The sequence below is a fragment of the Pseudomassariella vexata genome (assembly GCF_002105095.1).
Source record: "Pseudomassariella vexata strain CBS 129021 chromosome Unknown BCR38scaffold_3, whole genome shotgun sequence".
Classification (NCBI taxonomy): Eukaryota; Fungi; Ascomycota; class Sordariomycetes; order Amphisphaeriales; family Pseudomassariaceae; genus Pseudomassariella; species Pseudomassariella vexata.
This window is the reverse complement of record NW_024467958.1, coordinates 1,810,537-1,820,854: the sequence shown is the minus strand read 5'-3', so window position 1 is coordinate 1,820,854 and position 10,318 is coordinate 1,810,537. Positions and strand designations below refer to the sequence as shown.

The window sequence follows — 10,318 nt, the reverse complement described above, 5'->3', positions numbered from 1 at the left end:
TCCAGGCGAAGGCATTTGAGAGTGAAATCGGAAACTGGCCGATGCGACGGCGGTTGCGAGACAACGGTTACGCTGTAGAAAAGTAGGATAATGCTGCCAGTTTCTTAGGCAACACCTTAATGTATTTAACAGTGATGAGCCGGCACAGCTTTTCCGACATATCCGTAGCATTGTCCATCGTCGTACGGCATGTGCAGTCCCATTAACAACTTCATACAATGGATCATATGGGGAAGAAAGTGGGGTTAATCACTGAGAAGGAGGTCTAGCATTGAGTAGAGGATTGTGAACTAAGCACTTTCCACGGGATGTAGAACTGAAAAATCGCTTCAAATTACTTGGACAATCGGCAGTCTGGAGATTGGTTACAGAGAAAACCGTGCCAAGCCCATGACCAACTGGCCCCTCGGGTAACGTTGGGGCGTGCTACAGTGGGTGGAGCCGCAACGCTCGGGATGTGCTACAGGGTAGCGTGGGTGGCATGTCAACCACGACGGCATTCGATTTCGAAGCTTTGTACAAAGATCAGACTACGCGATTCTTACTAGAGCAAGTCAACTGACCAACCCTTTGTTCCAACACCATCCAACCTGAATGTTATCACATGCCCCTCGAGCTGTGACACCAAGAAGTATTGACCAAAACGGGAACTGACGCCCCTTACCTCTCTTGCCCTCAGCACGTCCAGTGCTTCAAGCGTTACTAGTTGCTGAGGACATTCTCCGCCATGCTCACGTCTAGGCTGCCGTTAGGTTCCACGAGGTAATAAAGTTCTAGTTCGCCGAGGATGGCGGGGCATTCCTGGGCACTCGACTCGCCGAAGGATTCTATGTTTCGACGGACCGTGGTGCTGTGCAGCGGGAATATGGTTTTCTGTGAGATAGCGAAAATTCCTTGACGGAAGGTGAGGTGATCTACATGGGTCAAGCGGTATGCCTTCAAGGGAGAGCGTATTACTTTCCTTGGTCTCGGTTTCAGGGTCGATTCAACGCACTAGAAAGAGAAGGATGGAAGACTAGCCACTGTTTGGAAGAGGGGAGGACGGCAACGACATGATTTAACTAAGTGGTATTTCTCTTTGCCCCATCCAAATCTGCCGTTGCAGGCTGTTCTTGCACTCTTGTGCGGCTGGCCTGCTTGGCTGGAGACGCTCCATCTCGATATCTTTTAACTTGATTGAGCCTTTCTTGAGGCTTGCCGGCTACTGCGATACAATCTGCGAGCATCATTTTGCTGTCCATAGCAGATGTTATAGAAGCATGTTTAGGGTGCGGCCAGCAGATTCAAATAGGAGAGCTGGGTAAAAATACTGCCTGTATCCAAGGTCAGCGAGGCCAAGGTGAAGAAGGTATAGACGGGCGAAAAGGAGAGAAGGAGGTAGGATCTCGCCACCAACACGGTGGTAAGTATCCGTCATTTGCTGTCAGTCTTGAGCTCCAAGAGCTACAATTTCTGGACGAGTGTCTGTGCTAGTCAGCATTCTTGCAGCTTGAGGAACCCCAGCCGTATGCGCTCGATATTGACGCTCATAGGGTTCAAGGAGGTCAGGCTTCCAAAATTTTACTGTTTATGACTGTATCGTAAATGTAAAAACGGGTCTTTCGACTATATGGTAAAGTTGAAGTTATCTCGACACCCGCGGGCCATGGGACCTACTATGGTGTCTGGGGCATCGGGAGAACCCGGTAACGACCGCCGACATTGTAGGCTGTAATTTTCTTTCGGATTGTAACGTGGTTAGAAATGAGGAGACGAGTGGAGGAGCCTCGCAGTTGCTCACTAGATTTTGGTCATGGCCAACCTGATGTTGGACGGGTGGATTGCATTGGACCATCTCGTGCATACAGCAGGGGTGGTGGACACCAATCATCGTGTCAGCAACGTACCATAGAAACGGTATCACGATACAAGTTTAACTCTTTCAACTAAACACAAAATTAAATAAGTCTGTAGGCTGTGTTCGCCGTTGTAGTCTCATTCTAGTGAGGCTTGAGAAGCACAAATATAAATATGGCAGACGGAGCGGAAGCGTAATTCGTCCCTTACATTCATGCACGTGAGTGAAACAACACTCGTATCTTGTGACGGGAGACAAATGATTATGTTAAAGAGAGACATTTATCCCTCCTATCTAAAGAAGAAAATCTTGCCAGATTCAATGTGTCAGTGAAGTGAGCATTGAAGATTCGACGGCGGAGACAGGAGCCGCGGCCCCTCCAGCCCTATGAGGGGCAGACATCGTGAGAAAGCATCCCTGACCCCTGTCAGATTCATTTGGGTGGATTCGAATTTGGCAAAATAAACTTTGACATTGATAGTATCTCTATTCTTGATCCTCGATTTATTGTCCGTTTCTCAATTATTCAATAGACAGCTTCAATTGCCAGGAGCCGATGATTGTGCTTCGGCAAATGTTAGATGCGTGCAGAAGCTTATCTTGACCCTAGGCGGAAGTTGCGTCTTATGCGCCCCACTCATCACTGACGTCCAGTAGCATAATACGGAAGCTGCGACCCGACTGCTGTCGGATCGGCCTCATCGACAACAAGATCAGGAGTCTCTCCAGCTCATTCCGTTACAGCAATTCGTGACAAACAATGGATCATTTTGACGCAGATCATATCAGATATGTGTTGTCTCAAGGCCGCAGTCTGCCGTTGGAGGTAGCCCCCACTCGCCCTCTCGCCAGCACGATAAGCTACGAAGGGAATACGACGACTAATAAGACGTCAACTTCCAAACTGTGGAAAAGTTTTTGCCACTACTGCAAGCTGCACCACCTTCTAAGCTGTGTCAATTGCTTCTACAGAATCCAAGGAGCCAAGACTGGGATGTTGAGAGGCTACTGGTTGGCTGATCAGAGATAACCTACATTTCGCGGCACTTGTGGTGGCCTCAGCTACATCATCCTCGTTGCATCTCTTCGATCAGGGGGAAGCCCTGACAAGCCAAAGGGTTGCATTTGCAATTGCAGGAAACAAGTCGAGTTATCTTCAGACCTGGCCCGTTACACTGAATTCTGTTACATACGGTCAATGCATGCCTATTGTAACGATAGGGCTGCTGCTTGACAAAACCTGGGACGTCCCTACACATTGGTTTACTTTTCTATTCTCCCATCTCGACTATATCCTGGGTTTTACAAAGAAAGGTGCACCTTCTACTTGCTGTGCCTTGCCCTCGTCTCCAAATATATTACCTTGATCTCACTTCCCAGAGCGCTGAACCTCTGACCGAGTACGGCTGAAGTCGCCGGCTCCCAGAGGATACAACAGTCCGAAACACGGTCAAAATGAGCAGTGAAGAGAATAATCTTCCCACGAAGGTGGAGAAGGAACCAGAGTTGGGAGGGCTCGACGAGGAGATTATCACCGCAGTCGAAGGAGGCATCGAGGTCAACGCAGCCGGCCATCGAGACCAGCTTAAGCGGCAATACAACCTACTGGCACTCGCCGGTATTGCCCTCACTGTCGACAATGCTTGGGCGGCTCTGGGGTCCTCGATATCCGTGTCGATCCGTAAGAATGCTCCATCACATCCGATATCAGTGATATCATGACTTTGCAAGGGTTGAAATAATTCTGAGCTTTTTTTGGTTCGATAGTCAACGGAGGACCTGCGGGTCTTATCTACGGGCTTATCGTCGCCGTCTTTTACTATTCGTTCATTGGCTTGAGCTTAGCTGAGGTACGTCTAACCCTTGCTCTTTCAACAAGATACTTAGCCAGTTACTCCTCGTCGCTACGGAGGTAACTTGAGCTAATTGCGAGAAGCTCGCCTCATCGGTTCCTACCGCAGGCGGAGTATACCACTGGGCAACCATAGCCGCTGGTCCCAATTGGGGTCGGACGGTTGGGTTCTTCACAGGATGGATCAACTTCTATGGGTGGATGTTCGATCTGGCCGCCCTCATTCAGATCACGGCCAATATCATTGTCCAGATGTACGCAACATATCACCAAGACACCTACGTCCCCGAGGCGTGGCATGTATACGTTACATACGTCCTCGTCCTGTGGCTCTGCACCTTTCTCATTATCTTTGCCAACAGACTGGTGCCATACACACAGCACGCAGGCATGTTCTTCGTCATCGTCGGAGGTATCATCACCATCATCGTCATTGCCGCCATGCCAAAACAACATGCTTCCAACTACTTCGTCTGGAGTTCATTTGATGAGAACAATCTAACTGGGTGGCAAGGCGGAGTGGCTTTCCTGCTCGGCGTATTGAATGGAGCTTTCACTATTGGAACGCCAGACGCCATCACCCACATGGCTGAAGAGCTACCATATCCAAGAAAGGACCTCCCGAAGGCCATTGGACTACAAATAGGACTTGGTGGTCTCTACGCCTTCATCTTCGCAATTGCCATTGGATACGCCATTACCGACTTGGAGGTGCTACAAGATGGAATTAACACTTACCCCTTAGCTACCATCTACCAACAAGCAACAGGAAGCACGGGTGCCACATTCGGGCTACTCTTTATCATCTTTCTCAGCACCATCTGTTGTTGTGTTGGCACGGTCTTAACCAACTCGCGTATCTACTGGGCGCTAGCGCGCGACCACGCCGTCCCCTTCTCTCCCATCTTCAGCAAAGTCAACGAGAGCCTCAGCTGCCCCGTCTACGCCACGCTCTTCGTCTCAGTCCTGGCCACGGGGCTCGGCGCTATTCCTCTTGGCAGCTCCACGGCGTTCCTCGACTTGACTGGCTCCTTCATAGTTTTGACGACCGTCTCGTACGCCATACCCTTTGCGGCTAACTTAATCACAGGGAGGAAGTACTTTCCAGCGGGGCCGTTCCATCTCGGCAGGTTCGGGGTCGTTGTGAACATGGTGGCTGTACTGTTCATCGCCATGTTCGATATTTTGTACTGCTTCCGTGAGTGACGCCCCATGAACCCGACGCATTTCTCCTGGAGTCGTCCTGAAACCAAATTGCTAATGTGTCTCTCTTGGCAGCATATGCCCTTCCCACCACAGCGGAAAGCATGAACTACAACTCGGCTATTGTGGTCGGGGTGTGCGTAATCTCGGGATTCTGGTGGCTTTTTGATGGGAAGCAATATCCCGGACCCAAGGTTATGCATATTTACATCCATGAAAACATTGCGCCTTTGAACCAGACGAGACTTAGAGAGAAGTCTCATTCAACAGAGGAGAAGTTAACGTCTTAAACAGAGCTGGGAAGGGGAGGCTGTATCGGACTACGGGGTTCGACGGCTGTGCATAATGTGGGTGGCCACCCGGGAAAGACGAGTCCAAGTCGTGACTTGATGCGGACAGAGTTGTACTATCAGAATTGGCATATTGACATAAAATAATGCAGTGGCGCGAATCATAGAATGTGGGGTGCATCATACCTTGACTACGGCCGGTTGTGGGGTTACGAGCCGAGCGGCTGGTTTCTCTGAACTCTGACATCCGGAGTTGTACGTATAAGGCAGGATGAACCTGCTGGAAACATATTTTCCCGTCTAGATCAGACTATTGACCTCGTCTGCTCATATGTACGCAATAGTAACCGGCTCGAAGAGCTGTGTGCTGCAACTGTTGCAGACTCGGAGACTATCACTCCGACTTCAGAATGCCAGATTGGGATGGTAGCAGCGACATGCGAGTGACTGGCCCATAAATGCTTCATTCAATGAGAACATGCCACTATTTTTCATTCCTCTCATTTTATCGTTAGTTCCGTTTTTTAAGAACATGTTGACAGTAATTACCTTGATGTGTATTGGTATAAAATTTAACAATCTAAGCTAACGGCCATGGAGACGATGAGTTATAATTCATAAGGACGGTAACCAAACAGAGTCTAAGGTCAGAAGCTTGGGCACCCAAGTTGTTCATTTTTAGAGATATGGGGAAGTCTGACTGGCCGACTAGTTTAGGGGTCCCTGACGGCATCATCCTGGGTTTGGTGCGGAGGATCGTGGATCATGCGGGTCCCTGCCCAGGAATGGCGGATCCAGGGATCCGGTGCGCATCGTCCCATCGATTGTTCGACGAAGCTTCGCCTCAACTCCTACTGATGGAATTGAGAGCTTGGCATTTGAGATCACGGCCTGGTCTGGCCTGGCTGCATCCCAGGAGGACCAACATCCGTTATGTGCATTGAGTAACGGACCAACAGTTTCCAACCCGATGGCACATTTTTCAGCATGGAGTCCCGGCCAGGTCATCATTCGCATACAAGAAGTTTCTGGGTTTAAAAGCGCAGATATTCGGTCATGTTTCGTTATCAGCCCCATTTGGCCGTCATCAACTCTTTCTCAGCCGATACGAAAGGCTTTTGAGTCAAGATGAAATATTCTGCAGGGTTCCTTGCTCTAGCTAGGGCAGTCTCTGCTCAGGCAGGATTGTATGGCCAATGTGGTGGAACAGGCTGGACAGGGGCAACTACATGTGTGTCTGGATCGTACTGCCAGTATTACAATGACTTCTATTCGCAGTGTGTGCCTGGTAAGGAAGAACAGTTGCCTCAAGACATATTGCTCAGGTATAGCGCTGACTTGACATAGGCACGGCGACCACGACTGCTACCGCTTCAACAAAAGCAACCACAACTTCAACTTCCACCAAAGTCACATCAACCACCACCGCAAGCAGCACGAAGAGTAGCACGAAGATCACAACCTCCGCCACAGGAACTGCCACCGGCGCCTTGCCAACCAAAAGCGGCACCTCCTTCGTCATCGACGGCAAACCAGGATACTACGCAGGGACCAATGACTACTGGATCGGCTTCCTAACCAATAACTTAGACGTCGACGCCGCCCTAGACGACATCGCCGCCTCGGGTCTCCGCATTCTGCGCATCTGGGGCTTCAACGACGTCACTTCCGTTCCCGGCGCCGGCACCGTCTACTACCAACACCTGTCGTCTACCGGGTCTACCATCAATACGGGCGTCGAGGGTCTTCAACGCCTCGACTACGTCGTCAACGGCGCGGCATCCAGGGGCATCAAGTTGATTATTAACTTTGTAAACAACTGGGATGATTACGGCGGCATATCGGCCTACTTAAGCGCCTTCGGCGGCACACACCAGACCTGGTTCACCAATACAGCCGCGCAGGCGCAGTATCAGAAATACATCGCCGCCGTTGTGTCGCGGTACAAGAACAGCCCCGCCATCTTCGCCTGGGAACTGGCCAACGAGCCGCGATGTAATGGGTGCGATACGAGCGTCATATACAACTGGGCCAAAACCATGAGCGAGTATGTGAAGTCGCTTGATCCGAACCACATGGTCACGCTGGGGGACGAGGGTTTCGGGTTGTCCGGGGATGGGAGTTACCCCTATTCGTACGGCGAGGGCGTGGATTTCGTCAAGAATTTGGGGATTGGGACACTGGATTTTGGAACGTTTCATTTGTATCCGGATTCTTGGCTTCAGACGTACGAGTGGGGGAATCCGTGGATACAGGCACACGGGGCGGCTTGTGTGAATGCAAGGAAGCCTTGCCTGTTTGAAGAGTGTGAGTTCTTATGCTTTGTTTCCGTGCTTTGGATCAATACGGTGTGGTTGCTAATTGAGGGAAAACTCAGATGGGGCTCCCAGCGATCACTGCGCCCTTGAGTCGCCCTGGCAGAAAACCGCACTCGCTACGAATGGAGTGAGCGGTGATTTGTTTTGGCAGTTTGGCGACACGCTGCCCGTTGGGGGCCAGACGTCGGATGATGGAAACACCATCTTTTATGGGACTGACGAGTGGGAGTGTCTTGTTACTGACCACATTGCTGATATCGAAGCGGCTTCATGAGGGGTCGCAATCGGTAAGTAATTGTAGGTGGAGAAGGGAGGGCGTACAACCGTCAGTGTTGGAGTTCATTTTGTAATCTTAATTGAGAACACGCTTCTATGTGATCTGAGTCTGACGCGCCTTTTCACCCTCTGGACTCAGCGCTCTGGAAATATGTCGCCCATGGATGCTATATACCGAAATGGCCGTACACAAGGACGTATATGATGTTTAATGAAGTCTCAGAGCGGGCCCCAGGAATACTGAAATTCAGTCGCCATGTTGGAGAACCTCGTCGGCAACACCACGATTGGGACCATCCCAATGAATCCTAGCCCTCATAAACCAAAGTGAAATGGCGCCGATGAAAACCACGCCGAGCACGGGGCCACTGTAGTTCATGTTTTCTGCATTGACGGGAACCGTCTGTGGAAAGGGGAACCAAATCAGCGCGTACACAGTGTACACCAAGGCGGCAATGTTAAGATAAATGCCCCATTTGCCCCAGTGCCACTGTCCAAGCTCGATGCCACGCGTAAGACGGGCGTAAACGACAACAGCCAGGATCATTCCATAACTGAGATACATGGCCATGCTCGACAGGGACGTAATGGCTCCGAGGGCAATGTATGTTGCACTCCCGAGATTCAGCAAAGTGAGCATGCCGACGAGGGTTGAGGTGAGGACAACGGCTCGAAGAGGGATGTGGTGTCGGGCATCGACATAGCTGAAGTACTGTGGCAAGCCACCATCTCGCGCCCAGGCCCACGTCAAGCGGGATACGGATGAGACGACGCCAATGGTGGCCGACTGGTTCAACACTATCAGACCGGCTGTAATTGCTGTGGACACCTTGACCGATCCAGTGACATGAAGAAGGATAGCGACAATGGGGCTGGCCGAGTTCAAGAGAGTGTCGACGGGGGGCATGCAGATGAGCAGCGTGATGATCATGACAAATCCTAGCGCGCCATTGGTAAAAATGGACCAGAAGAGGGCTCTTGGCACAATCTTTTTCGCCTTTTTCGTCTCTTCGCCCATGTGAATCACATTTTCGAAGCCTGACTTCCAGTTAGCGGGTGTTCTGGTGAGAAAACAACCCCTGAAAGAAAGCATTTACCGATAAACAGCCAGATGTTTGAAAGCGACCCAATGTGCGACGCAACAAAGTAGTTGTCCCACCCAGACGATACATTGGTCATAGTAAACATCTCTGCGCTATTGCGTGGGGCCATGGCGTAGAAGACGACGACGACGATCAGGAACAGACATATGTTGAAAACACACGCCAGGAGCTCAAACCACGGGACGATGCGGAAGGCATATATGTTCAAAAGCGTGGAGAAGATCAGTAAAGACAAGGAAATGAGGGTCGTTCGCCAACCCACAACGACATAGTCTGGGTTGTTTAGCGAGATCAGGCCCTCAATAATAGCGATGTTGTAGTTGTTTCCGCTCGCCATCATGGAGACATAGGCCGTCCACGTCACCCATCCTTGAAGCCAGGTCAATAACCGCTTTGAGGAAGCGGGAGCGAAGTGATGGGTCCAATAATATTGGGCACCAGCAACGGGCTGGATCGATGCCAATTCGCCAAATGAAGCGGATTGGCAAGTAACCCCGGCAAAGATAATGATGTAGCTGATGAGCCATGCTAAAGGACCACCATTGTACATGCCATAATACATGTTCCTGCGTGTGGGCTTAGCCGGCCGGTATCCATAGGAGTCTGAGTTTGCTCCTGCACATGACTTACCCTCCAACGGCGTTCCATGATCCCATGTAAACGAGGGAAAATGCAAACAGCTGTTTCTCGTTGAACAGCCTGCGCGTCCGCGTCTGCGCATACACCAGAGTTTCATCCACAGAGCCATTCTGTGGAGATTGGGAGGAAGGCTCCTCCTCTAATACGTTGGCCGCGTTCAACTGGTACTTGTCGTCATGGGCCATCTTGGATAATAGTCGTGAGGGACACGAAAAAGGACAAGACAGACGGGAATGACCGTTGGTCATCGGGGTAATAAAACCGACGAGTTTATGAGCAAATAAATCCAGGAAACTGTTCTCAGGTTGATTGCCAAACCCATCTCTCTATATTGCTGGTAGGGGGGTATCCGAAGCAAACATTTGAGCGACTGGGAATCGATCTTCTCACATGGCTAGACTGGTCTAGAGCTGCACTAGGTTGCTGTTGCTCAACACCAAGTTGCAGCACAAGTGGTCACGGCAGCAAAATCTGTACCCGCTCTCAGCATGCCGTAAAAGCTAGGGTGTTTATTGGAGTATTGCTATACCTCAAGGTATATGGTTAAGACAAATAAATGGATCGACCAACAAGAAGCTTACAAAATCTCTTGGCGAGCATAACTGAGACGCATTGCAGCCATAGTGCAACATTGAAGTCAGCCATGCCATCTCGAAGTTATGGGCTATATCCGCAATAGGCTACTAGGTCGGCGTCCGCCGAGAAGCGTCAGATACAACTTCTACGAAGTGTCAAGAGTGTTTGTTCTCCCCTTTTTGGTCTCTAGAGCATCGAGGAGCAAGGAGGCTCATAAGAGAACT

General features: G+C 50.4%; 3 protein-coding genes across 3 annotated transcripts; 2 read left to right on the top strand and 1 right to left on the bottom strand.

Moving 5' to 3' along the window:
- Positions 1-3,292: 3,292 nt before the first annotated feature.
- Positions 3,293-5,182, top strand: BCR38DRAFT_455562 (putative amino acid transporter; the record flags this gene model as incomplete). The annotated part of the gene is made up of 4 exons (XM_040861811.1): positions 3,293-3,518; positions 3,605-3,687; positions 3,774-4,887; positions 4,968-5,182. The coding sequence occupies 4 exons, from the start codon at positions 3,293-3,295 to the stop codon at positions 5,180-5,182; spliced, it is 1,638 nt and encodes a 545-aa protein (XP_040718935.1).
- A 1,502-nt stretch (positions 5,183-6,684) lies between these two features.
- On the top strand, positions 6,685-7,774 carry BCR38DRAFT_336227 (glycoside hydrolase superfamily; the record flags this gene model as incomplete). Its single annotated transcript, XM_040855437.1, has 2 exons — positions 6,685-7,489; positions 7,560-7,774. Coding segments are annotated over 2 exons (1,020 nt in total), but the record flags the coding sequence as incomplete, so codon positions are not given.
- A 249-nt stretch (positions 7,775-8,023) lies between these two features.
- BCR38DRAFT_482147 (amino acid/polyamine transporter I) lies at positions 8,024-9,703 on the bottom strand (the record flags this gene model as incomplete). The annotated part of the gene is made up of 3 exons (XM_040863464.1): positions 8,024-8,814; positions 8,874-9,445; positions 9,510-9,703. 3 exons carry the CDS (start codon positions 9,701-9,703, stop codon positions 8,024-8,026), a joined length of 1,557 nt encoding a protein of 518 aa, XP_040718933.1.
- Positions 9,704-10,318: the final 615 nt, after the last annotated feature.